Here is a 27,324-nt window from a genome sequence, read left to right on the forward strand (position 1 = left end):
CGACCACAGATTCAGGAGGAAGAAAGGGGGGGACCCAGGAGGAACTTCAGAGTCACAGGTGAAACTCTGGGGTCTGATCCGAACCCACAAACAGAAACCAGAATTGATTTAATGGAGCTCCATTCACATATTCAGCAGGCGGAACCGAACACCCACCCATGGTGGCCCCGAGCCGGCTGCGGGGGTGTGGCAGCCTGTTCTCCACTCCATCTCTAGAGTGGAGAACACCGAAAAAACGCAGAAGTGAGACAGTCTGCCCATGGCTGGTGCACAGATGGCCACGGCCCTTGCCTTCTCAGCCCTCTCCTGGGTGGGTTCGGCTGACTTCGACTTCCCCACCGAGAGAGGGCAGTGGGGGTCAGCTCCCTGGCCCGGACTGGCTGCTCGCTTGGTTTCTCACGCTGGCCACTTCAGATGCAGCCAGCGCAAGGGCTTAGCCCAGAGGCAGCTGTGGGGTGTGGACCAGGCAGCAGGGCCAGCAAGGGGTGGGCAGACAGGCAGCTGGAGAACACTCAGGAGTTAGCCGGACAGGACTGCGTGTCTCCTCAGAGGACGCGAGAATCACAGACATCCCCACTCCTGCATTTTGACGGTGCCACTCCCGATTCCAGGGCCTGGGAGACGGGGTGATACCCATGGTGTGGGGTCTCTTCTGTAATTATTTGTATAATGGGAAGTAGGTGGTTCTCTCCCATGGCTGTCTCAAAGTGGCAGGGCGGGGTTCATTTCCTCTGACCATGAAGATGGCCCCTCTGGAGCTTGAGTCCAACCTGGGTGAGTGGATTCGGGGTCCACAGGAGGCCAGGTTGGGCTGCCAATTACTGCCTTTTGGAGTGCACTGCCCGCCTCAAGAGCTGAAGAGCAGGGAAGGACGGCCCAGGAAGCGAGCAGGGGCCCACGTGCACTTGGCCCTTCCTCCTGCACCTCCCCTCCCCCCTCCCTGCCCTCCTCTGTCCTCTCACGCTCTGCCCACTCTCTTGCGCTCTCTTCAGATTTAGACATGGCTCGAGAGCCCAGCCCCGGCCCTGTCCGGCCAGGCCAGAAGAGGCAGTGGGACACAGTCACCTCCTGGTGAGTCTGCCTGCTGAGGAGGGAGGCTTGTTTGGGGCTCTGGGTTCTCCTGGGTTGGGACAAGGACCCCAACGTAGGCTGCCTATCCCAGTAACTGGTGCCTGAGGTCCTTTCTTCCCGGACCTTGGGTTTTGTCTGTAAGACCCCATCTCGCTGATGTCACCCAGCCCCCTCCTGCAGGAGGCTGGGTGACCCTCCTCCCACCCGAAGCCTCACCCAGGGGGGTACTTGGGGGGCATTTTCCAGGTATAGGTGTTTGGGAAGTGACAAATGAGAAAATTTCTGGATGAAATCTTAACAGTAACTTGGGAAGCTTAAAAAATATCTTTAAGAAACCTTTAAGCATTTTCAGAAAGGAGGCGACCAACCTCTGCCAGCCAATGTGCCACTTTCACAGGCACCAGGCAGGTGTGCGAACACGGCGGGCCCCGGGCCCCTTGGTGGGCACATGTGACGGTCGGGCTGAGTGCCAGGCCCTCCGATGGGCACCCGGGGGTTCCTGTCTGGCCAGTGGGGGAGGCGGAAGGCGGTGAGCAGGTGGTCACTCAGGAACGACATGTGTGCAAACGCCCTAGTGCCAAAGGTGCCGGCTCTTTCGCGCTTTGCTCGGCTGTGTGTCCGGAAGTGGGACGCCAGGGCCGGGCGGGGGCCGCTCTGACAAGTCTCTGCACCTGCAGGCTGACCCGGAGAGAGGTCAGGCCCACCCTCTCCCTGCGGGCACAGCCTGAGGGTCCGTGGCACCCACTGAATGCCAGTGTGGGCGACTTTTCCCCGGCATTTGTTTCGAGCTATGAATAGATGTGCACTTGTGAGTAACCCAGTGCTTTCAACTTGCGTTTCTGCCATGATGCAGAACTGCACCTCCGGTGTGTTGGTCAGCTGTCTCCCGTGGTGAGAGACGCCTATCTAGGGAAGTCTGTCCATCTGGTTTTGTGAGTATCTGCCTGCTGGGAGGTGAGGGGCTCTGCCCCAAGTCCTCCCACATGTTTAAACCCAAACCCACTGGAGGCTGAGCAAACCCCTTAGTCAGTTCTTTAGCCCCAAGTACCACCTTCAGAATTCGTGCTCCTCCAGCACCGTGCCCTGGCCCAATGAGCTCGGAGCCAGCCCCGCTGGCCCTCTGAGAGGTGCGAGTCAGCAATGGGAGCAGCGGGGAGTGATGACAGTTGTCCCGCGGGGGCTCGGGCTTGACTCCACAGTCAAAGCCCGGCAGTGGTGACCTCCTTAAGAGCCGTGTGTCACCAGGGGACTCCAGTGGGCAGAATGAACACTTCCCTGGGGCTTGGGGGAGCAGTGGGTGGGCAGCTACAGCTCTGACCCCCTGGGATATTGCCCAGAGGAGGGGCAGATTCAGGGTGTGGTTTGGCGGCCACTGAGTGGCCAGATGAGGCCAGGAGTCCAGGGCACAGGCCTCAGCCCTGGCTGATGGCTGAGAGAAGGTGGGGGCAGGCAGAGCAGGGAGACCCCCGGCCAGAGAGAGACACCCCCCGTGTGTAGCAAGTGCTGCTGTGACAGTTCATGCGGCTGAGCCCCCAGCCCCCCAACCCCCCAACCCGCTCTGTCTGTTTCTGTTCGGGAGCACAGCTCCCAAGTCTGTGCTCAGTGGTCAGCGAAATACTATTTCTTTACCATCCAATTAGAATGTCACTTCAGAAAAAATGTAATAAAGGGGGGGGGAAGAATTCCTCTTTGCATTGGCCAGGAATTAGATCCAGGACTCCTGGGTGGCAGGCGAGCACTCTGTTACTGGGCCACCACCGATGCTACAGTGAGGAAAACTTCGCTGAGGCAGTTCAGGTGGTCCGCTCAGTCCGGGCGAGAGCGCTCCAACCAGCCCGAGGGGGCTCGGACAAGCGAGTGTTTTCTCGGAGAGACGGTGCTCTGCTGAAACTTGTCTCCTCCAGCCCGGTCCCAGCTGGCCGTTTCTAGCCACCACCTGGGACCCAGACCTGACCCTGCAGCCCTCCCCAGACTCCGCTGGCTCACTCTCCCTTCTCCAAGGACAGGCCTCCCACCCCCGGAATCAGCATCCCTGAGGTTTTCAGGCCGCCCGCCCAGCCTGCCTGATGCCAGAAATGGGGGGAGTGGTGTGGAGGGCAGGGTGGCCAGAAATCTCACTTGCAGGCCTGGAAACCCTGTGGGATAAAGGGGAAGGCACCCCCAGTGTCCTCCATTCTGCCTCAGTGGCCCCAATAGGCTTCGCCCCTCGTGGGCTGGGCCTGAGCTGGGTCATGGGCACTTAATACCATAAGTTGTTTCAGAAGCTGCTGCCCCCAGTTCCTCACATTTCCCCCTCAATTCAGCGCCTGAAGCTCCAGTAGCTGCGTCCCCACAGGGACCTTTTGCCCAGGCCAGGACCCAGCTGTCTCTCTGCATAGGTCTCCCCATCCCCCTGGGTACCAGGAGGTGGTGGTACATTGAGAAAAGTGGGTGAGGCCAGCAGTGAGAACCTGGGGCCTTCCAGGCTGGTCCTTTCTCCCAGGGCCTGGAGCAAAGGGCAAGCCGGCCTGGCCACACCCCCAGCCTGCCTGGATTGCTGGTGTGCTGGGCCCGGCATCCTGGTGATTTTTACCCAAGGATTAAAGGCTCTCACACTCCCACCATGGCTTTGGGCCCTGACTTAACTTTCTCCTTTCATCCCTTGCCAGAGTGAGATCCAGAATGTCAGCAGTGCCTGGGGCAGGCCGAGGAGCTTTGGGAGGGCCTGGCTCTGGCTGGCCAGAAGCCCGAGAGCGATTTCCCCTTCCTGCCGCCTGGAAGGTCCCCCTTATGAGGCCAGCCATGGGGAAGGTGATTTGCTATGGTCTCCCAAAGTGACCTTGGTCAAGTCCCTAGGGGCTCTTCCAGTGGAGAATCCTGGGATTCTAAGGAAAAGCTTCATACCTGTTTTCCCAAGTTAAGCTGTGGCTGGACATGGACTCTGGCCCAGGACAGTGATCCTCCCCCATTTGTCTCTGCTGCAGCAGCAGTAACTGTGACCTGGACTACAAGCTGTACCAGGAAGATGTTCCCCACAGGTGAGTGGGTCCTGCCTCCTTGGTCCTCTGGGTGAACAGGAGGGGTGGGTTGGCCTGACTCCCTGTCCTGTCCCATAGGGTGTATGAATACCAGTGGGTCCCTCCACTCATCAACCACGTGCCTGTCAAGATCGGGAGGACCCACAAAGGAATGGGGGTCAAGAGAAGCTTCAGTTCCCACAAGGCCCCCAGGAAGAGCCACGTGCCCCAAGGACACAAAAGCAGCGAGCGAAGGGGTGCAGCCCTCATCCGCATGGCTAGGGAGGGGCTGGGCCTCAAGGGCCTGGTGGAAAGCCCAGCTCCAGGCCCCCTAGCGGCAGGCCAGCCAGAGGCATTGCACTCTATTAGGGGGGAGCTGAGCCGGATCAAAGCCCAGGTGGACCGCCTGCTGGAGCGCCTGGAGCACATGGACCAGCTGCCAGGTCAGGCCCCCCACACCCTTAGTGGTGTCCAGCTCTGCCTACTCCTGAAGGAGCGAGGGGTACCTGCCCTCCCTATTGGCAGGGCCCCCCCAACTCTCCCCACCACCCATTCCTTCTGGCTGTTACTGTGGCTTGAGGATCCTTGTGGCTTCCTGGTGGTCCTATGACCCCCACCAACTCTGGAGACATCTGGAGCCAGAGGAGCATCCCAGCCCAAACCCATCTTGTCCCCTCAAGCCCTGGACACTCTCCATTAGTGCTGGGCAGCCAGTGGCCTCTCTGGGACCAGCTGGGGCCACCGAACCCAGCCATTAGCTGGTGACTCTCCCTGCACAGGAACAGAGGATGGTGAAGACAACAGGGGCCCTGGGGTTAAGGGTTCCTCGCACAGCACCACTGAACCCCAGCAAGAGCCCAGGGGCTGCAGAGCCCATCAAGAGGCAGGCAGCCCCCAGGACAGCAGGGACCCGGAGGAAGTAAGTGGCCTCGCACCTCCCACAACCTCACCCTCCTGTATTTGAGTCCTGAGGCCTCTCTGTGAGCAAGGGAGGGACCAGGCTTTGTGTGGGAGCCCAGAGAGGTGGATGGGGCATCACCCCCAACCAGCAATGCCCAGAATAGAGCCTGTGCCCTGCTTATCCCCTCGACTCAGGCTTGGCTGGTCAGCTGGGCCACTTGTGGGCTGAAATCCCATCTCCTCCTAGAAGAGGGGCACAGGCTTTGAGTATTGTAGAGGAAGTGTTGCAGGTATGCCTCACAGACCTGTCCTCTTGCCTTAGAACCACCTGGTAAGCTTGTTAAAACCCCAGCATCTGCCCTTTTCCTGCGCCTGTCCCCCACTTGCTGCTCCATCTAGGCTGTCTAGCATGCTCGCCAGGAAAGCTGTGGAAAAATACCTTCCTGGACGGAGAGTATCCCAACCTGATCTGGTAACAGCTCTCAGTGCAGCATTCAAGAGCCCAAATGTACCCTGCCCTATCGTGTCCTCCTCCGCACTGGTGGTCCCATGTGGGGAGCTGGGCCTACCCCCACTGCCACTTGGGCCACCTCAGTGAGCCTGGGCCCCGGGGGAGCTGGCAGTGCAGAGCTTCCCCGCTTCTCTGCCTCCACCTGCTGACTTGACCCCTGGCCTGCTGGGCTCCTGAGGGCCCCTTCCCCCTGCCCAGGCCTGAGGCACATCTGGGAAGGCTGGACTAGATGGAGAGAATGCTTTTTCTCTGGTGATTCTGGGACCCCAAGTCTCAGGAAGAACCTGGAGTAGCACTGAGCTGCCACAGCTGCCCAGAGTGGCAGGGGTGGGGAAGCCTGGGCTCTGCCAGCAGAGGGCACTCCCACCCTGCCTCTGCTTCTGTTTGTCCTACAGGTGAAGAATCGTGCCTGGGACCAGGAGAGCAGCCAGTAGGTTATCCCCCCGCTCCAAGCTCATCTGCTCCAGGCACCGAGGCAGCAACCTTCCTTGCTCTCTGTGGGTTTTTAAGGCCTCCCAGTGGCACCCGTGTGACTGGAGGTAGCTATTCTGAAGTGAGGACCGTGACGTGGAGGCACGGCTCAGCCAGACCAGCTGGGAAGCCTCCCCATAATGGTGGCTGTGGAGGTCAGATCCAGACAACAGTCCGGGAGCTAGCAGGCGCAATGCAGAGCAGCTGCCCAGGGCCCCTGGGAGCACCGTCAGCCCCCTCCGACTGCAGGTACTGCTCAGATGCGCCCCCCTCGAGGCCCCACCAATCCTCTCAGGGTTGGGGCCTTCAGGGCAGTGGGCGCAGACAGCTTTCTCCAGCCTCAGTGGTGTACAGGGAAAACCTGCCCGTGCTCCTTCCTCTGAAACCGAGCTTTAAGGTCCTCAGCCCGTGCCCCACATAACACCTTCTGGTTCCAAATACCCCATCTACCCTACAAATCCATCCTTCAGAATAATGGTATCATTTTTATGTCCTGTTTCTATCTTGTCTCTTGCTGGTGTGATATTTTATATTTCAGTCTGCTCTGGAAATATGCATGTCAGAAGGGGAAAATAAAATTCATGTTTCTTCTCCCCGGTGAGGAATTCTTAGTGTGGTCTCTGAGCCTTATTCTGACGCTTGGGCTGCTCCAGGCCAGCCCTTCCTAGAGAAGCTGAGCAGGCCCAATGCCCAAGTTCAGAAGCTCATACCAAACCAGGGCACAGAGGGGAACAGGCTGCCCTGCCCTTCTCCAGTCCAGACCTGAGCACAAACCTGTGGGGCTCAGGACCACCCAGGAAGGTCCAACCCCTCTGGTCAGTCAGCCAGGGGGCTCTGCCCCACGGAATGGCAGCACCAGCTCTCACTCCTGACAGTTTATCAGCCCCCTCCCAGGAGCCGAGACTGGATAAGAGACACCACATGGTGAAGCCCGTCAAGACTCCCACCTCCTACAGCAGTGGAGGAGGCCTCTGCTGTGCTGCTCTGCACAAGGTCAAGGAAGCAGGGGACCTGGCTTCCACGGAGACCCAAACCCTTTCCAGCTACCCAACCCTGAGCTGTGGTCTTTCCCAGCACCAAACCAGGAGCTGAGGGTGCAGCCAGAATGTACCTGGGGCCACAAACCCCTCCCCACTCTGTCACCCCTCAGCATTAGCCCTGACTCTGGGACTTGAGCAGCTTTTCTCACAAAGCACATTTCCCTGTATCAGCCCCTGTGGCTTTTGTCTCAGCCTGTCCCTTCCTATGTTACACTAAGGGACAGCAGGACAACAAGAACACACTGCCCAACTCAGCAGAGTTGCTCTTTTAAATTCTGTACCAAGAAGAACCACAATAGAAGGCTTTTTCAGGTACAAAAGGGTTTGTGTTTTGTTTTAACTCAGATGTAAGTGAGAGGCACAGCCCCCTTGTCCGTTCTCTCAAAAGCAGCCCAGTTACATAGAAGGAAGTTATGACCAGCCTGCATAAGGTTCATCCCTCACAAAACAGCAGTACCTTCAGGTCCCGTTTTCCAGGTAGGCCCAGCTGAAGTCCTTTTCAACTTGGGAGTCGGACTGCATTCGTAGGTTTCTTAATTAGCTGGGGGCCAGCTCAAGCAGAAAAGCATCTTTAAGAGAACAGTTTCCAAAAAATCGTTCCAACGCAGCGGCCCAGATCATCAGTTCTGTGCCCGCGTCCCCAAATCCTCCCTCTTGCTCTGAGTTCTCAAGGCAGTGCAGTCTGGAAGGCGACTGTGCAGGTCCTTTGGGGGAGGAGAAGCATCTGTCACTCCTTTGGCTTCTTGTTCAGGACGGGGCAGCGGCGCCCCTCCGGCGGGCAGCCCGCACCAGGCACTGCTGCAGTACAGGATAGAGGCGCTGGCAGCCCTCGAGACCCAGGCGCACGGCCTCTACCCAGCTCTCAGTCGGGCCCCCCTCCCCACTGCCCAGCAGCCCGGCCACCTGGTTGAGCACCGGCATGAGCGCCACAGTGAGGCCAGCAGCGGCGCGCTCCTCCTCGAGCCGCGTGGGATCTAGCAGCCAGGTGGGCGCGGGCCCCGGCGCGCGGCTCAGGCCGCAGCCCACTACCAGGTCATACATCTCAATGCCTGCATCAGCCAGGGCGAGCGCGGAGGCCGTGAGCGCGGCTGCCAGAGCCGAGCCACCGTCTTCCAGCAGCAGAGCTGACACCTCGAGCTGCGCACGTGGGTAGCGGCACAGGCGTACGGCCGGCTCCAGAGCCTCCTGCAGGGCCAACGCCAGCTCGCGTTCCTCGCCACCGCCTTGGGGAGGGCGGCGCCGGCGGCCCGCAAAGGGTGCGCGGCGGAAGTCGCAGATCAGGCGTCCCCTCAGTGCGGCTGGGGCCTCGCCTCCTGCCCCGGCCGGGCCACCGCCGCGCTCGCCTCCCTCGACTTGGCGCGGGCCGGACACGGCACACAGCACCTTAGTGCCTCCCGCCTCCAGGTAGGCCGAGCCCTTGGCCTGGCTCAGCAGCCCAGAGCGCGCGTACACGGGCCGCAGCCGAGTTGGGTCACGGGCGTCGGGCTCCTCGTCCTCATCCGCCGCGTACAGCTGCGGCGGTTGCGACTCTTCGGGCCCGCGGATGCGGCGGTGGTCCCCGGGCATGGCTGCGCTGGGCTAGCTAGCCGCTTCCGCCGAGCGCCCTCGCGAGGGCTGTCGGGATAGCGACAAACGGCGCCGCAGCGCCGCCTATCATCACGGAGGGAGAACGGCGGGCGCTGCACAGCTCCGGTGCTGCTGCAAAGGACGCCTGCGGCTCCGCGGATGGATTCACCTGGGCAGGTCTGCGTTAAGTAGGACCGGAGCTTGCCTGGAGACTTCTAGCTTCCCGGACCCGGGCCGACCTAGGGCGTACGTCTTTTTCCTTTCACTTGTGAAGACTGTAATTATTTTTATTTTAAAATTATTCGTGTGACTGTTTTATATTCCCCACTGCTTTGCCCAAGAGGGCAATGACGTTTTTGTCTTGGACACTCCTGTTTTCTCAGTACCCTCCCTGGCTGGCATAAACCCTCGTTGAATGATTAGAATGACGTCTCCCAGCCTGGAGTGCACGCTCTTGGTCCCCCGGCACTCCTCATTTGTCATGTGCTGGAATCCAGGGCTTCGGCCCCCTTCCTCTGCCTGTGACAGCTGGCCTCTGCTGCTTCTCTCAGCAGACCTGCTTTTCCCCGCGCGCCCTCCACGCCAGCTTGCCTGCTGTACCCAGGGGTCATATCAGCTGAAGCCAGCAGAGGTGCGCAGCACCTTTAGCCTCCCAGCACACTAATCTCCAAACCCAGGGGTCTTCACCAGGCTTGGGTGAACTGGTCCGGGGCCAGGTAGGGTCCCCATGCTCACTGTCCATCTTTGGGTCAAGAGCCATAGTATTTATTCTTCACCCAGGGACTCACCTGGGCTGTCACAAAGGGGGCACTGGGGGTGGGGGTAGGTAGGGTAGGAACAGAAATCACATAGCATCAAGCATTATTGCACATGGTCCTTTTATTTTCTGCAGCAAAAATGGTTCCTTCCTGCAGACCCAGAGCCTCGGGCTGGCAGAGGACTATTTACAGACATGAGCATGACGGTGATAGTGATCCTGGAACAGTGGTTCTACATTGATGGGGCAGAGGTGAAGGCTCCAGGCAAAAATGTAACGTGGGCATTGAGTCACAGGCTGGCACCCAACAGAGTTCCAGTTACTGCTGTGTTAGACAGACAGATGGGGCTATTTAAAGGTCCCAAGATTCAAATGTTCCTGTGGCAGATGGAGAGCTCCTGGCTGGACACATACATCCAGGTTTGGGGGAGACACTTCCCAGTGGAAGCCGCCTCTCCCCTTAATTCTTCACATCTCCTAGACGGAGCTGGGCAAAGGAAGTGGCCAGCTTCAGCGCCTCCTGCAGGCAGCCCACGTTCTTGCCTGTGGCCTGAGCAGACACATCTTTGCCACCACCTTTGCCATCCATCAGGCCTGACACCTGCTGCACCCACTCACTGGCTTTCAAGCCCCGGTTGGCTGCATTCTGGAAGACACGAAGGTGATGTGGGCATCAGGACAGAGGACGGGACTGAGGAAGGTATGGAGAGGGGAGGGAAAGAAAAAGGATGGAAGAACCACAGGCACCCACTCCTGCCCTGGGTGATGCTGCTGGAGGCTGAGACAGACCCTAAAGGGGTACCATGGTTAAGACAAGGCATCCTGAGTGACAAACCCAGGTATCAACCAGCATAGTTACACACCCACCAAGGAGAAGGCCTAAGGGGTGCTAGAGGTCACCAACAGGTGGGCAGGAGAAGGGCCATTTCTAACTGGGGTTGCGCAAACAACCCTAAGAGCCGAGCTCCCTCATTAAAGCTGCGGACACCACTTCCCCCTGGCATGGAGCTGCAGGGCCCGAGACATGGCGGCAGCCTGTTCTGACCTGAGGGACTTGGCACAAGCACGTGATCTTGCCAGCCTCATTATCCACTGTGAAGAGCATGGCAGCCGTCTGTGGAGAATGCATCTTAAAGAGCTTCAAGGCTTCATTCAGAGCCTGTGGGAGAACCTGGAATCAGACCATGGCCCTAGGGAAGGGGGCCACTCTCACCATAAGTGCAGCGAGTCTGCAGAGCTCAGGTCTCAGAGCACTTCCTGAACCCCACCCCTGGCCCCCTTCCTAGAGTAGGTGCTGGTCCTAGGAGCCTGCACGGAGAGGGACCCAAGCACAGGGCCTGGCCCACACTGACTCTCTAAGGTTTGCCTTCCATCCCAGGAGCCACTGCTCTCCAGCCACCATGGCTCAGCCTCACCCCACCCCCAGAGTGTGGGCCCTCAGGTGACCACTCCACTCAGAGCCACTAAGCTCAGACTTCAGCCACCAGAGGGCTAGTGAGAGGAGGAGACAAGCAGCAGAAGGGCACAGAGTAGTGCCTAGAGCCCCAGCCCCTGGGTTGCCTTGGCTGACGCGCCGCTCTCCATCTCCAGGATGACGAGGGGCTGGTTGGGGTTGCTGTCAATGAGCTGCTTTGTCTTCTCCAACACCTGTGAGGAAGGAAGTCCAGAAGAGAGGAGGTCTCAGGACCACAGCCCAGACTGCGACCCAGACAGCAGTCTGCACAGACTTTGCTGGTAAAGCCCCTGGGGTCCCTGCCGGCCACCAGCACTGCCAGGACTCACTCGCTTCTGGACATCAGCTTTGCTAGCCCGGTCCAGGTCATCCATGATCTTCTTCAGGGATTTAAGACTCTCCCGGAGTTCATCCTTCTGCCACTGGGGGATGACTGCGGTGGCCAGGGCCTGGAACCAGAACCAGAGGGCCACTCGGATAGAACCACAGGACCAGGACGTGAGGCTCCAGCCCAGTCCGGCCCACTCTTCGAGCTTTGAACACCAAAGTCCTCCCAATTAGTATCCAGAAGGAGAAAACAAAAAAAAAAGGTATCCTGGCACTGAGACCAGTCACTCTGCGAGTAATTACAGCAGTTTTAATGAACAGGGCTGGAGAGGAAGAGGCAGAATAAAGAGCTGGGAGCCCTGTAAGTCCTGGTCCTTTACCAGGCAGTGAACACAGCCCGTGAAGGGCTTACTGGAAATCCCAGAATATTAAGAAACACCAGAAGGCCTGGAATCTGGACGTCCACGGCACCTGCCCAACTTCCCCAACACCAGGGCCCACTCATGCTTGGGATGGGCTCCCCTCCTACTGGCAATGGGGGCAGCAGGCAGGTTCCAGGAGTCTGCAGGCCTGGATCCATGGACTCCCTATTGCAAGGCTGCAGGACAGCAGAAGTCCTACAGGACCAGTGCACCGAGCACCAAGACTTGGTTCTTTCAGAACAGGGTGCGTCCGATTCACCAGGCCCAGGACCCAGCACTGAGCAGGCCCTAAGGAAAGAGGGAAGCCACCGTACCTCACCGAGGTCCGCAACCTCCCTCTGCACGTCCTTGTTTGGCGCAGTCTGGGCCTTCACTTTGGCCTCCATGACACAGAGGGATTTCTTCAAACTCTCTGCTTTCCTGAGGGCCTGAGAGGGGGACAGTCAGGGTGAAAACTCCCGGTAACTTTCAGCTTCACTATTCTGTCTGTAGACAACTGTGGCCAACACTGATGAGAGGCTATGGAATAACACATCCCTAAGACACCAGAAGTTTCTCTTCCTTCAGGAAGCCGCTGTCCCAAGAAAGGAGCCCCTTCCTGCCATGCTGGCCAGCAGAAAGGCTACACTAACTCAGCTTCAGGGGGAAACTGAGAACTCATAAGTCAGGCGCCTTTCTCACCCCACCGGGCTGCAGCACACTTCAGGCACAAGCTACAGTCCCCGCCCCAAGCAGCTGTCCCCATCTGGAACTAGACGCACACGCTCGGGGAGCTGTGGCTGAGTGCTGGGGGCAGTAGAAGCCAAGACAAAACTACCACGTACCCTCCCAGGCACAATATGTTACTGGGTGGAAGGCAGGATTCATACATGCTTTGAAGATTAAACCCAAAATAGCTATAAAGTCTTCTGCACTGGTGGCTCTCTCCTGCCAGGTAGGGGTAACTGGAGGACATTTTGGGGGTAGCCCTATACTTCTGCTGCAGCAGCCACGTGACCATCTGCACTACACATCTGCAGATTAAGCTCCTCTTGTTCAAATTAAGCCGGGAACCAGCCTGATCTGCTCACCTTCTGGGCTTCAGCACCCGTGACCGCCACAATCCTCCGGATGCCCTTGGCAATAGCTTCTTCGCTCACAATCACAAAAGCTCCCGCATGACTTGAATTCTGCAGGTGCCTGATGGCGGAACACAAAGTCTGTGGTCACGAGGAAGTGTAGTTGCCGTGCTCCCCACTGCACCCCCCGGCTCTATGGCCCTGGGCCTCCCTCCCAGGTAGCTGCTTCCAGCAAAGCTCCCACGGGGGGCAGTGGGAAAAGGCCCTTCGTGTCTGAGGGAATTTCTACATCCAGCTCTGGCCCTGAAGGGGACGAGAAGGCCTGGGGTGACAGCGGTGACGCTGAGCAAGACACCACCTTTCTGAGCCTCCGCTTTCTCACATATGAATGGGTGTTATGCTCCCTCACCCACTTGATCTGTGGGATGTTGCAAAAATGAAATGAAATGAAACGAACGTGCATGCAGTCCCTAACACCCAACACATCACCACCACTGGTGGGCTCTACATTCATTCACGTTTTTGGCACTCTCTGGCAGAACATAAGTATATTCTTCTATCCCAGCTCACTAGCTGAGAATACTGGAGAGAACCCTTAAAATCTTACCACAACCCCTTGAACAAACAGGCTTTGTCCCCCAGTTGCTCTGAGAATCTCAAATGTTCGCCGCCTCCCAGCTGCTCGGTGAGGGTGGCACAGGGCCATCGGAGGCTGTGCTCCGGGCTCTGAAGAGTGTGTGCGTGGTGTGGAGGCAGCAGCGGGCCTGGAACTTGGCCCCCAGGTCCCCACCCCGCCCTCCACACGCCCTCCTGTTCCCTGCCTTCCCGAGACCTGCAGGAGGCCCTGGATGGGCTTGCCATGGCCCTAAGGTTTTTACCAGGCTTCTTTTGGAAGCAGGAATTTTCCAGGCCACCAGACTGTCCCAGAAGACTCCATGGAGGTTCCGAGTGCCATGGAGGAATTCAGGTTGGCAGAAATCAGTGGCTGTCCCAAGCCAAACTAAGCTGGGCCTACCATGGGGCCTGACCCAGGCTCTGGGACCAGGGCTCATCACTCAGATACTGTTCAACCTGGCAAAGTGAGTCAAGTGGGGCCCCGAGAAGGGAAAGGCACCAGGACCGGATCCAGAGTTTGACGAGCACTCTGTGGCCTTGCTGAATCCTGAATTCGCAGGCCAAGGATCCCAACGCTCGCTGGGACAAGCTCAGACACTTGTGTGGCGAGTGCTTCCTTCTCCCAGGAAGGTCGTCACAAGCCCAGGGCACGTTAATGTCAGACACGAGCACTAGGACGTGAGGGTTCCTCGGAATGCTGTTTGCCAACTGCATCTCTGAAGACTTCATTTCAACGTCAAGCCAAACAAGAGCTGGTCTAGGACCCACACGCCCCAGCGGTAATGCCAGTAACCCCTCTGCTGCACCCGAGGCACTCACGTTCCCCCGCAGAACTCGACAGAAGTGAGTGAGCCAGCAGGACCAGAGGGGTCGTCCAGCAGCTCCGACACCGGGACCCCGATGGAGACGACCCGCACGGGGTCCGGATAGGTTTCGTCGAACACGGCCCGCAGGCCCTGGATGGCCTTCGCTGCTGCCAGGGGACAGTCCTGGGCATAGACAGGCTGCAGGGAAAGGAGACGGAAACAAAAGTGGAACCATCTTCTCTGGAGGTGTGGCCGGAAGCACTAGGGAGAGTGTGGTCTTGCAGGCAGGCCTCTGGGCTGCTAAACCCCAGCGCTGCCGTCGGTGCCTGGGGCCCCCCAAAAGGCGGCTCCACGTGTAGTCGAGGGGGTCAAAATAGGATTTTCCACAAACGCTTTGTTAAACTGTGAACCAAGCCTCGTGTGGCTGTGCTGCACGTAAAACAGAGCTCACTGGAAGAGCACTGGTTGCCTGAGCAGGATGTAGAGCAAAGACGTTTCTCTGCCTGCTGCCCTGGGGCCCTAAGGCCCCTCCATGGGGCATCGCCACCGCCCCCGATGCAGTGTGGTTTGAGAACCACTGCTTCAGCAAACCTGTGTGCCAGACAGAGCTCGGTAGACGACGGAGTGAGAGCACGTGGCTGCTGAAGCTCCATGGGCAGAAAGTGAAGGTGCGGGAAGGAGTGAGGTTCAGGACCCCGGAGCTCACACATAATCCTACCTACCTTGGCTGCCTCGATCATCTCGTTAGCAATCTGCTCGGCCTTCTTGATCTGTTGCGTGGACATGGCTCCTTTGGCAGTGAAGTCAAATCGAAGGCGGTCAGGAGCAACCAGGGAGCCTCTCTGGTCAGCTTCCCCAAGCACAGAGCGCAGGGCGAAGTTCAGAATGTGCGTTGCTGTGTGGTTGCTCATGACTGGTCTCCGCCGGGGCTGCAAAGAGCAGAGCCGGCTGCTGGAGGGTCTGCCACAGACTGCTCGTTGTCCCCTGGTACTGGCTCTCCCCTTCTTCCCAAGGGCTGGCAGTGTTAGGTGGACACGCTGCTGCCCAGAATGAAGACCACGTTGCCTCGCTTCCTTGGCAGCTGAGTGTGACTCAGGCCTATTCAGTGTGCTGTAAGCACACCCTCAAAGGGAAGAGGTGTGCTTTCCCCTTCCTCCTCCTCTGCCTAGCACAGCAGCTGGCAAACTGTGGCCTATCAGCCAAATCTGGCCTGTCATCCGTTTTGGTGACTAGGTCACGTAGAACACGGCCATATGCACGTGTGTACACACTGTCTATGGTGCTCCTGGGCCACAACAGCAGAGCTGAGTGGTAGGGACAGAGACCACATGTTCCAAAATGCCCAAAATATTTACAATCTGACCCTTTCTGAAACAGTGCCAATCCCTGACCTAGCAAACAAATCTGGGAGTTACCTTCCTGGACCATGAAATCAAGGGCAGTACCCCAGGGACGATGGCAGAGCAATGAGCAGGGACGAGCTGGGCCTGACCACTCTGCCAGGCACAGCCTCCGTGTCAGCTTGGGCTTTCGGGGGAGAAGCACATGCCTAACTTGTTTCAAGCTACTGTTACTTTGGAGTCCTGTTAGACACAGTAGAAGCACTTTCTTAATTAATATAGGATCCGTGGCCCCTGAAGAAGTATTTGAGGTTAACCTGGAGAAAGGCAATCCACAGAAACCAGCCTGCAGGATCTCAGCTGAAATCACGGTGGACTGACACAAGAACAGAGAGCTCTGACTCTCAGATACATCCCTCACAAAACCGACTTGTAATAATCTACGTATAAATTTTACTTTGAGTGATAACAACCATGGACCCATTTCAAGCCAAGGAGGGGAATTCTCTTCATGACAAACAGTGAGTCCATCACACCACCAGGATGCACAGTCGCACGCCACATGGCGGCGTTCCCGTCGCAGACAGGCCGCGCAGGCAGCCCCACCGCCCGGGCTCTGTAAGCGGCTCTACGGCGTGTGCGCGACGGCGGACTCACCTAACGCCGCCCTTCCCAGAGTGCACCCCCCTCCGTTAGACGACGTGAGACTGCACTTTACATGCCACAGAAGTTTATGACGACTGTACCTCAATAAAGCTGAAATTAAAAAAAGAGAACGGGGTGCTTACTGCCGGACCCCAGGCCGACCGGCGTACTCCGACTCACCTCGTCGATGAACAGCCGGACCTGGTCCCCCACTCGCAGGCGGCCATACACGGTCCCTACGTGCAGCACGTACCCTCCTCGCACCTGCGTGTTCTTCACCGTGAATTCAGTTTTCTACAAGGAGTCCAGGAGACGGCCAATACATAAACCACGAAACACACGTGTAATAAATTCTCTTTACATATTCCAATTATACACACGCACACACCATTAACACCCTTGTGTGCATCATTCGTGCACGTGCACCACAATGTGCGCATTTACCATTACATACAGGCGCCACTTCAGACACGCTCACACACATTTGACTCGGCCGCTCATCCAGAGTCTCAGTGGTGGCAGAGCCGGAGGCTGAGACTCCGACAGGGACGTCCGCCCCTCCTTACCGCTGAGGACAGCGCGGAGGGACTGAGGGTCAACCTACACAGCCTGGCTGCGTGCAGGGCACCTAACGGCCGCGAAAGCAACGCGGCGCCACAAGCAGCTCCCGCAGCTTCAGAAATACGGCCCATGGAACACAACCCAGAGGTCAGGTGTGTCTGCTCCCCAAGGCCGAGAGTGCTGAGAAGCGAGCAAAGCCACCCTGGACCGGCCTGGCCCTTGGTCAGACCCCCTCCCTGGCTCACAATGAAGAATGCAGGCTCACGTCTTCGATGCTGTCGTCAACCTTCACCAGGTAGCCTTCGTCGAAGATCTGCCCTCCCTGCTCAGCGTAGAAGCAGGTCTTGTCCAGCACCACCCCACACTCCTGGCCCGTGGACACTTCTTCCACGAACCTCTTCTCCCTGCGCAGAGCCATCACTGTGGCCACTGTGCTCTCGAACGCTGCACGGGGGACACCCGGTCAGTGACTGCACACGCACTCTTCCTTCCCTGGCGTTTGCTGCATTCTGTTACTCAAACTCTCTTTAGGGCCTAATTTCGTTCCAGAAAGGACACACTAGAGTCCAGAAAAACGCTTAACATGCTGGCTTTCCACCAGAGAACGCAACACTCAACAGGGCATCCAAACTGCCCTGGTTCCCTCGGACCTGAGGGCTTCCTGGGATGCGAGACTCTCAGTGTCAAGACTGGGACAGATCTGGGAAAATGGGAGGGTCGGCCACCCTGACTCTGAGCTACCGAACAGAAACTGGTGAATCTGATCAGTAGTTCAAGAGTAGTAATAAAATCCCTACTTCAAGGTCAATTCACAAAGAAATATACTCTTGTGAGCTTGCTTGGATAGATGGAGGTATTTCTGCTGGAGCAAAAGAGCAAAAACATGTAGTGCCTGTTTCTTTCTTTTGATTCGTCATAACCTTAGAATGTTACCAACCCCAGTGCAAAATTCAACAGCCACTGTGACTCATATAAGGTCCGTTTCCTATAAGATGTTACAATAAGGGGCAACTGGGTGACAACTACAAGGAATCTCCCTGTAAACTTCAAACCAAACCTAAAAAACCCCTCCCTCTGAATTTATAATTATTTCAAAATAAAGAGTTAAGGACAATCAACCGCCAAGAGTTTCCATGAGTGGAAAACCTCACAGCGGGGCTGTGCAGCGCTACAGGAGAGGTCCCACCGGGGCCCGGGTGACGTACTGTAGCTCCCACCGGCGTCCGAAAGGTAGCTGTACTTCGGAGAGTCATCTGTGGCCTCCAGGCTCTTTTCCCGGAGCTCTTCGATAGCATAAATGTCCAGCATGATGTGGTCCTCACCGCCGGCTCCCTTGCCCTGTGATTTCAGCTGCCAGGAAGAGATCAAGCACAGTTACTCTAATGTAGAAGACAGAGAACCCTGAAGTGCCCAGAGCTGCTAAACTGTGCCCATTGTAAAGCTCAGCACTACGGATGTGTAGGGCCAGGTAATTCTTTGTTGTGGCGGCTGCCCTGTGCACTGCAGGGTGTGGAGCAGCATCCCTGGTCTCTGCCCACTAGATGTCAGTAGCATCGTGCTCCCAGACGTTGACAACCAAAAATATCTCCAGACATTATTGCCAAATGTCCCAAGGTGCCAAAATGCCCCTGTTGAGACCCACTGTCTAGGGAAAACCTAGACAGAATTTCAGACTTTAATGAAAGGAAACTCTTGCTTGCACTGCAGTCAAGTCCTGCCTTGGTAGGTGCTGTCTCCTGCTCACTCCCCGAATTCTTTACCTGGGCCAGTTTCCTCTCCTCTTCAAAGCCATCCATATCCACCACCAGGCCCTTCTCTTCAGCTATCAGCCCAGTGAGATCCACTGGAAAGCCATAGGTGTCATAGAGGAGCCAAGCAGTGTCCCCTACAGAGCACAAAGAAACTCTGTCAAGTAACATGGACAGCTCCCTTCTTTTTCACCCCAAGTCCTCCACAGGAGGACAGTGACAGTGATGGAAGGGATTAAAGACAAAAGGTCAGTGTTGGTTCTGTGCACTTGTCAAAAAATCCATCAAGCTCTGGCTATGAGCACCCTAGGTCCCTGCCCCTGGGAGGCAGAGCTGGGCAGTAAGGACTAAACCTCTAGCTCTCTAGACTCCCCTCTGCCTTGCTTGCCCTGCACCACCAATTCATTTATCCCACTCTCTGCTTCCTTTAAAAGTCCCCAGAGAGCCCTGGCTGGTGTGGCTCAGTGGACTGAGTGCCAGCCTGCAAGCCAAAATTCGCAGGTTCAATTCCCAGTCAGGGCACATGCCAGGGTTGTGAGCCGGGGCCCCGGGGGGGGTGGGGGGTGGGCACAAGAGGCAACTGATTGTACACTGATGTTTCTCTCCCTCTCTTTCTCCCTCCCTTCCCCCCTCTCTGAAATAAATAAATATTCTTTTAAAAAATCCACCAAATCTTAGGTAGAAAATAGATAGGGGGAGGGCAAGAATAATAGAGGAGACACAGAATCTAAATAACTTGAGACACATGGTCATAACCTAAAGGGGGGGAACGGTGGGGGAGGGGTGTGCAGGGTGGAGGGGAATGAATGGGGGGAATAGAACAACTGTAATGGCATAATCAATAAAATATATTTTTAAAAAATCCACCAAATCTTTTGGAAATCACTTGGAGGAGGCACGAGAGCTCCTAGTAAAGCTGTTTCTTAATTTAAACAAATGTGTTCAATTTGTGAAAATTTATCAGGTATTCCACTTGTACACTCTATTTCAGTAACAAAAAAACACATTCAGAAAACACAAAAATAAAAAGTAAAAAAAGGGAGCCCTGGCTGGTGTGGCCAGTGGATTGAGCACCAGCCTGCAAACCAAAGGGTCGCTGGTTTGATTCCCAGTCAGGGCGCATTCCTGGGTTACAGGCCAGGTCCCTAGTAGGGAGTGTGCGAGAGGCAACCACACATTGATCCTTCTCTCCCTCTCTTTCTACCTCCCTTCCCCTCTATCTAAAAATAAATAAGTAAAATCTTTTTAAAAAGAGGGGGATAAAAAAAATACTTTTAGAATTAATGTATCCAGTCTGGTAAAAATTAAAGCAAGTTTCAAAAACCAGTATATACTAGTAGCCCTGGCTGGTATAGCTCAGTGGATTGAGCACGGGCCTGCGAACCAAAAGATCGCGGTTCGATTCCCTGTCAGGGCACATGCCTGGGTTGTAGGCCAGTTCCCAGCAGGGGCCAGTTTCCAGCAGGGGATGCACCAGAACCAACCATTAATTGATATTTCTCTCCTTCTCTCCTTCCCTTCCCTTCTAAAAGATAAATAAATAAAATTTAAAAAAAAACAGTATATACTATATGTTCCCATTTTTGCTTGAACACACGCACACACGCACAAATTTGTGAACAAATAGAGAAAAGTCCTGAATACATCAAGCTCTTAAGAGCTGTTACCTCAACTGTAATGGCATAATCAATAAAATATAAATTTTTAAAAGCTGTTACCTCTGAGAAATCTACTTGGAAAAGAGGATTTTCCCTTTTACTTCTATGTTGTTGGAATACTTTCCCATAATAATGTATTTTGTAATTTTAATATAAACCCCATTTTACACGACAAGCAGTCTTACTAGCTATGCTCGGCCTCTGCAGATGCCAGAGTCCACTGTCAGTGTGGGGAAGGGGGTTTCCTCCTCCAGGAAGATGAAACAGCCTAGTAGAGAAAGGAAGCAACTGGTCCCTACCAGGAATGGTCTTGCTGTCTCCCAGGCTCTGAATTTTCCTGTCCAGGATGCGACGCCCTCTGCTGAGAGTCTTCAGAAATTGCACTTCTTCTTCATTAATGATGTCCTTCACCATATCTGGGTCCTTCTTTAGCTCAGGAAATGCATCTCCCTGGCAAAGGGGAAACAGATGTGGGCCCAGTGAAGCCAGGGACTACTCCAGGACCCCTTTAAAAATTCTCATTAACATCATGCTACCTCCTACCCTAGCCCTCTTAAGGTATATGCTTTAGTACAGAGGCAGCAAGCAAAGAAGAAGAAACCTACCAGGGACTGGACAACAACATCTACTAACGTAGCAAAGAAACCCTTGCTGGCACTGAGTTTTTCATGGGAGTATCGCACGGCCCGGCGGAGAATCCGTCTCAACACATACCTACAGGAGGCAGAACCCGGTGCCCAGTTAGCCATGTTTCCAGCCGAACGTTTTGTAGTTCTTTGGGACTGCACTCTCTTGCAAAGACTTTCTTTTATCCTATGATTGCTTCTTTTTGAGTTCCCCAAGGGCAATTACATGAATTCCAGCACAAAACTCACTAACATACCAAATACGCATCAAGGAAGACCTGGGGTAAGCCTGGTTTGTTTTCTTAACCCGACATGGAGGTAAGACATACAGACCAAATGGTGGACTCGATGTCCACGATCCCAGGCCCTGCCTGTCAGTAATGAAGTTTCCTGGAGCTGGTCAAGACCAGGCCCCACCCCTACCCCTGCTGCTGCCAATACTCTATCAATCCTCCCCACCTGTACTTGGCAGCACAGATGTAGGGACAACTTTTTAGTGTGGGCTGAAACTCCCTAAAGTAATAAAGCTCCCCTCCAACTAGCTAGAAGACAGAGAAACAATAGGGAAGTATCGCTGAAGTTCCACAGAGCCCCAACACTGCCCCGTGAGTAACATACTCACCCCCGCCCCGTGTTGTCAGGACGGCCGCCGTCGGCCAGGGCCACAGTGATGGTCCGAGCATGGTCAGCCAGCACCCGGTAGGCCATGTCGATCCCATCGGCATCGTCAGCACCAACCTTCCCAGTGTACGGCCGGGCACCTGTGCCCTACAGACAACACACAGGAGGCGGCGTATGAGGAAACAGCCTTTCTGGCCATTCCTTGTCCAAAAAGGTTCCAAGAGAACTGAGAGGCATTTGGAGAAAGAACGATCCTCCTGCCAGATCTCACGACCCCAGGAAAGGTGGGAGCAGTGGGAGAGCCTCCAGCCAGCCCCGCGCCCTCCACAAACTACGGTGCCTTGTGCCTAGAGCCTCGTGTTGGTTTAACAGTAAAGGTGGCAGAGAGTCACAGCTGCCCTCAGCTGGCAAAGCACCTGGTTCTACACCTGACAGGACTGCAATGAGTCCGACTTCCAAAGAAGCTGGCACTGTTTGCAAAGGGACTCGTACCTTCTGAATGGCTTCAAAGTAAGGCACAAAAAGGTCAGTGTCATAGTTGGACATCTTATTCTGCAGCACAGACACCAGTCGCTCCAGGCCCATCCCTGTGTCAATACTTTTCTTAGGAAGAGGTTTCAGAACTCCATCCACTTCCCTGCGTGACCCGGGGAGAAAGGAAGCTGAAATGGGGACTCAGGCTGCTGCCCCACCCTGCTGGTTAAAATGCATTTACACAGCAGTGTGTGGACTGGCTCCTTGCCATCTGTCCCTGCCTAGTTCGGTGGAAGGAGGGGCATAAAGGGAGGAAGGTAATGAGAAGTCCTCTAGGGTTTTTTTTTTTTAGGAGGGGGGCAAAGCTTCAGGGAAATAAACTTTAGCCCTGGCTGGTGTGGCTCAGTGGATTCAGCACTGGCCTGAGAACCACCAAAAGGTCTCTGGCTGAGTCCCTGTCAGGGCACATGCCTAGGTTGTGGGCCAGGTCCTCGGGCTGGGGCATGTGAAAGGCAAGTGATTGATGTCTCTCTCACACATCGATGTTTCTCTCCCTCTCTTTCTCCCTTCCTTCCCCTCTCTCTAAAGATAAATAAAATCTAAAAAAAAAAAGAAAAGGAAATAAACTTTAAAATAGTCCAAATCACAGCAAAAAATGACATTACAGAAATAACTCTTAAGCAGGTATCAAGGGGAATAAAACCAATTTGTAAAAGGATAAGCCCAGTCCTGACTGGTGTGACTCGGCTGGCTGGGGGTCATCCCACAAACAGAAGGGTTGCTGGTTTGATTCCTGGTCAAGGCATATGCCAGGGTTACGCGCCTGGGTTGCAGGTTCAGTCCATTGTTGGGGCATGTACAAGAGGCGAGTGGTCAATGTTTTTCCCTCTCTTTCTCCCTCCCTCCAAAAATAAATAAATGTGCCCTGGCCTGTGTGGCTCCTTTAGTTGGAGAGTCATCCCACAACTGAAAGGTTCAATTCCTGGTCAGGGCACATGCCTAGGTTGTGTGTTTGGTCTCCAGTCCAGGATCCCTGGTCCAGGCATGTACGCAGAGGCAACAATTCGATGCTCCTCTAGCACTGATGTTTCTCTGTCTCCCTTCCCCTCTCTCTCTAAATGTCCCCGAATGAGGAGAAATAAATAAATAATGTCTTTTAAAAAAAGGCCTAGCCCTGACCCAGAGACCAGAGGAAAACTTGAAAAACAAAATTTAAAGACTATGACATAAGATCCCATAATGCCTTCAGTGCCTGCTTCAGTACTGCTTCACTGTGGCCAAAGCCCAGGATGAGAAGACAGCTATGTGCTCTGAATTCCTCCTTCTCAATGTAGCTCAGGAACAGGCGCTGCTCTTAGCAGGAGTGGTTCAGGACCCCAAGGCCACCTGTTATACTGGATGAACACAAGGTTCCAGATCTCCAGCACGTTGGGGTCGTCCTGGTTGACAAGATGTGCAGCATCCCGGCCACCGATCCGGTCATAGTGGATCTCACTGCAGGGCCCACATGGGCCTGTGTCACCCATTTCCCAGAAGTTGTCCTTCATGCTGCCGGGGAGGATTCTGGAGTCATCCAGCCTGCGCACAGAGGGGACGATGAGCCCAGCTATAGCCACTGGCAGGAATTTAACACAGTCGTGCATCCACCACAAAAAGAGATCCTTATAAATTTCTACAAAGATGGACACTCTTTGGCCACTACTAATGCTAAGACTGCTTACAGATTCTGTTAAGGAGGCAGAACTAGATTCTTTGAGACTGATCGCAATAGAATTTCAAAATATCTATGTGCTCCAATCATAACTAAAAAAAGTATGCAAAGACATGGATAAAGCCTAGAAAAGAACACATAAAAATGAAATGTTTATGCTGAATAGAACCAGAATTAAAGCAAATTTTCTTGACAAATGGTCCTTCATTTTTAAAAAATGACTGTATAGTATGACAGTGTATGTGTTAAAAAACTGCTGATTCAAGTCACCCCCCAATACCCCAATTTAGTCATCTGTCCTTTAAGATGATACCAGAAAGAATTTAATAAGATTAAAACATATCAAAATAGTTGACTGCTAAAAGTTGCTAGATAATAAAGCACTCAAAAAACAAACAAACAAAAAAAACCCCTGTGCTTACATAATAAACAAAGCACAGATACAGATGAAGCCAAAAAAACAGGATTCAGAAAGTCGAGATTAGCCTTAGACCAGCCTGGCTCAGGGGGCTGGGCATTGTCCTACAAAGCAAAAGATCGCCACTTCGATTACCTGTCAGGGCACATGCCTGGGTTTCGGGCCAGGTCCCCAGTAGGGGGTGCATGAGAGGCAATTGATCAATGTTTTTCTCCCTCTCTAAAATAAATAAAAATACCCTTTAAAAAAGTCAAGATTAGTATTTAAGTTTCACACGTTACTGCACAATATGTCCAAGCACATTCAGGCTACAGAGTCTAACCAAGTAGGAGTTTCAGGCCAAGTACAAGGGGAAGCTGGGTTAGAATAATATACCTGAAGTAAAAGTGAAGAAAAAAAAGGCGGCACTGCTTACCTGGACTGAAAAGCTACGCACTAAAGGACTGAATGGAGTTCGGTGAAAGGAGCAGGAAAATGAGGCGCGGACATCATGGGCACATCGGCTGCCCACGGGGTACCTCACCCCACAGCCAGGGTCCCCCTGATGCAGCACTTCACAACCTCTCTTCAGTCCAAAGCACGGAACACATACAGCTCATCTAACATGTTACCTCTTATGCTACATGCATGATCCTGCTGTAGAATTATACTACATTTGGGAAAAAAAAAAACCCAAGTGGCTTTATATTATCCTCTCTCTCCTCCTCTGCCAGCTCATCCCCCAGGTAAAAAAAAAAAAAAAGACAAACACCCAAACTTCCTCTGTCCCCGACCTGTTTGAGGCCACTACATTTCCATTAGAGATGAGCTCTTTCATAGGAAGAATACCACTCTGTTTACAAAGATACACAGGGGGCTACAGAAATACAAAAAAGGCCTGTACGAGTACACAGAAGGTATCAAACTATTAACAATGATGAATCTTAGAGATCTTCAACTTCCTAGTTTTACATTTCTATGTAGTTTGAATTTTTACTGTATGCATCATATGCACAATTGCTAAAAATCTACAAAAATAAAAAAATACGACAGAGACTCATGTTGGCTTTCCACAACAGACACACCAATTAAACCTACTAAGAAACAATGTGTGTACCAAAGAACAGTTACTCCCAGTTACCCGCCTCCACTGCAGAACGGAAACGGCAATGTGCTCGGAGCCGTAAGAGCCCACTCTGGCACTAAGTTTAAACATCATTTACTCCTCCGTGCTCCCCAAATGGGAGTTGCATTCTTACCCCAAGTTTTGCCAGATCTGTTTGCACTCCAAGTCTGCTTCTAAGCCAGCTGCTTCATCCCCGCCAAAGTAAGTAACATAAAGTCTTTCAACCGGAATGCCAAACTCTCGGGTGAGGAGTTCCAGAGCCATCTTACAAGCCAATTCCTACAAAAAGGAATAAAAAGAAAGATCCGGAACATGGCTAAACCAGTGTTTGGTTTATTCTACTATTTAGCGTGAGGACAAAAAGTCCAGATCCTGGGAACAGGGATATAAAACTACAATCTCGGGAGGTGGGAAGCACGGGGTGGGGGTGGGGGGTGGGGCTGGGATGGGAGAACTAGAAAAAAACCTGTACTTGAAAAATAACTAAATAAAAAAAATAAATAAAGTGCAAAAAATAATAATTTTAAAAAATCAATCTAAAAAAAAGATAATAATAAAATAAAATAAACTACAATCTCTTCTAAACCCAGCAGAATTCAGGAGGGATTAGTAATTTATGCATGAAATCCACATGTGAACTGAAATCATCAAATTATAGGTACTGCTTCCAGGAAGTCTTAAAATACCATCATTTAGGAGATTCACTCCTATGGGATATTTCATACTTTAGAATTAGAACCTGCTTCCCTCAGTGGTAATGGCTGTTTCGCTCAAAACCCCATCAGCTTTCCTGCTTCGAGCTCACCTTGAAGTAATCCCCAAAAGACCAGGAGCCCAGCATCTCGAAGAAGGTGTGGTGATAGACGTCCTTGCCCACGTCGTCCAGGTCGTTGTGCTTCCCCCCAGCCCGGATGCACTTCTGGGTATTGGCAGCTCTCCTCAGCTTTGCCATCGGGTGAGATGGGTCAATGGTGTTCAGGAAGATGGGTTTGAACTGAAAAAGGAAGGGCACATTTCAACTTTTAAAGAGCTGCACATGTGTCAGTGGTCACACACTGTCAGGAAGAGACCACAAACTACTCGGTTTGTAATTTAATTAGCACGGCACACAGAGACTTCTCAAAGGCAGGTGGCCCCACAGGGCTGCAGCAGAGGCGACCTGTCTTGGAGCAGCTTCTCCCTGGTCCTAGTTCTCCAACAGGCCCCGCTGATGACACCACCTGCGCGGGGGCAGGGCCTGCCAGACCTAAGACAACAGCCAAAGGTGGATGTACTGAAAGATGTCCTTCCTCACAAATCTGACGGTCGGGGCTAATACCATCTTTCTGGGAGAACTGAATCTAATACTGATGTGCTGGCTTTGGTCAGAAAGATGAAAAGAAGGTAAAAATCTGAGACCTACGTTAACGGAGTAAAATCAGCATGACCGCACGTGTCAGGAAACTGTACTGCCTCGCTCTGATGCACCACTCCACAGGTGTAACTCTGCCTTACTTTTCCCACTAGACCCGTCCTGTTTGATAACCATGGGCCACTTATAAACATGAAAAATTAAATTAATTAAAATGTAATACTCAGTAATTATTCATAATTTTTTAAATAAAAAACTCTGTTCCTCAGTCAGTTCCCTAGTTGCACGTGGCTGGTGGCTGGCATACTGGGCAGCATGGATACAGAACATTTCCATCACCGCAGAAAGTTCTGTCACACAATCCCATGCTAGATCAAGAATTCCTTAAAAGCGCCCTGGCTGGCGTAGCTCAGTGGATTGAGCGCGGGCCTGTGAACCAGAGTATCGCGGTTCGATTCCCAGTCAGGGCACATGCCTGGGTTGCAGGCCAGTTCCCAGCGGGGGACGCATGAGAGGCAACCACACATTGATGTTTCTCTCCCACTCTTTCTCCTTTCCTTCCCCTCGCTCAAAAAATAAAGAAAGAAAATATTAAAAAAAAAAAAAAAAAGAATTCCTTAAAAGCAAAAGCTATCTTAAGTATCTCTGTATATCCAACACCTAGCATAGTATTAAAAAAAAGCTGATGCCTAATAAATACACTTTTTTAAAAAAGCAAACAAAACAAGTCAAAATATTTCTGATTAAGAGACAATACAGCAAAAAAGTTAAGCAAATGATGGCCTGGGTTCTAATCCACACTCTAGCATTTACCAGCTATGTGAGCTTGGGTAATGTACATGAGCTCTCAGTGTCTCAGCGGAAGTTACCGAGGGAGGATTAAATGACTTTACTGTATGTAAAAGACAGAGCAGTGCCTGGAACATAGCAAGTGCATGTTGAGTGATGGCTATCATTCGGAGAGTGTTTATAAACACCGGACTCCCATGGTTCTTCTACCAAGTATAGTCAGCACATACACCTAGGTACACCTAGGTACACCTATATGGAATACAACACTTCCAGTATTCAAA

At 53.5% G+C, this 27,324-nt stretch overlaps 3 protein-coding genes across 9 annotated transcripts in view; 1 reads left to right on the forward strand and 2 right to left on the reverse strand.

The window, feature by feature from the left end:
* The first annotated feature begins 974 nt into the window (after positions 1-974).
* LOC119055867 (uncharacterized) lies at positions 975-6,513 on the forward strand. Of its 4 annotated transcripts, none has more exons than XM_037154155.2 (5): positions 975-1,071; positions 4,035-4,088; positions 4,167-4,510; positions 4,847-4,986; positions 5,163-6,513. In XM_037154155.2, the coding sequence occupies exons 1-5, from the start codon at positions 1,001-1,003 to the stop codon at positions 5,232-5,234; spliced, it is 681 nt and encodes a 226-aa protein (XP_037010050.2). In that variant the 5' UTR covers positions 975-1,000; the 3' UTR covers positions 5,235-6,513. The 4 variants fall into 4 exon arrangements, with proteins under 4 accessions (XP_037010050.2, XP_053522650.1, XP_037010051.2 ...); XM_053666675.1 differs by having other exon boundaries at positions 5,874-6,513; XM_037154156.2 differs by having other exon boundaries at positions 4,038-4,088.
* Positions 6,514-7,302: 789 nt separating this feature from the next.
* EXOSC6 (exosome component 6) lies at positions 7,303-8,587 on the reverse strand. The gene has a single exon (XM_037154187.2). It carries the CDS (start codon positions 8,553-8,555, stop codon positions 7,737-7,739), a length of 819 nt encoding a protein of 272 aa, XP_037010082.2. The 5' UTR covers positions 8,556-8,587; the 3' UTR covers positions 7,303-7,736.
* An 829-nt stretch (positions 8,588-9,416) lies between these two features.
* The window catches only part of AARS1 (alanyl-tRNA synthetase 1), a 70,332-nt gene continuing 52,424 nt past the window's right edge, over positions 9,417-27,324 (reverse strand). For all 4 annotated transcript variants that reach the window (XM_053666671.1, XM_053666672.1, XM_037154179.2 and 1 more), the window contains 19 exons: positions 25,706-25,894; positions 25,034-25,179; positions 23,053-23,244; positions 21,685-21,829; positions 21,194-21,339; positions 20,551-20,659; positions 20,245-20,395; positions 18,300-18,424; positions 17,745-17,889; positions 16,805-16,983; positions 16,159-16,272; positions 14,716-14,922; positions 14,007-14,191; positions 12,585-12,693; positions 11,829-11,942; positions 11,095-11,214; positions 10,873-10,959; positions 10,358-10,471; positions 9,417-9,958 (listed from right to left, as the gene is read on the reverse strand). In XM_053666671.1, the coding sequence (XP_053522646.1) occupies positions 9,773-9,958; positions 10,358-10,471; positions 10,873-10,959; positions 11,095-11,214; positions 11,829-11,942; positions 12,585-12,693; positions 14,007-14,191; positions 14,716-14,922; positions 16,159-16,272; positions 16,805-16,983; positions 17,745-17,889; positions 18,300-18,424; positions 20,245-20,395; positions 20,551-20,659; positions 21,194-21,339; positions 21,685-21,829; positions 23,053-23,244; positions 25,034-25,179; positions 25,706-25,894 (2,763 nt within the window). In that variant the 3' untranslated portion in view covers positions 9,417-9,772. The remainder of the gene's footprint in view (positions 9,959-10,357; positions 10,472-10,872; positions 10,960-11,094; positions 11,215-11,828; positions 11,943-12,584; positions 12,694-14,006; positions 14,192-14,715; positions 14,923-16,158; positions 16,273-16,804; positions 16,984-17,744; positions 17,890-18,299; positions 18,425-20,244; positions 20,396-20,550; positions 20,660-21,193; positions 21,340-21,684; positions 21,830-23,052; positions 23,245-25,033; positions 25,180-25,705; positions 25,895-27,324) is intronic.

Source organism: Artibeus jamaicensis, unplaced genomic scaffold (assembly GCF_021234435.1).
Source record: "Artibeus jamaicensis isolate MK-2021 breed Jamaican fruit bat unplaced genomic scaffold, CSHL_Jam_final contig_464, whole genome shotgun sequence".
In the NCBI taxonomy this organism is placed as follows: domain Eukaryota; kingdom Metazoa; phylum Chordata; class Mammalia; order Chiroptera; family Phyllostomidae; genus Artibeus; species Artibeus jamaicensis.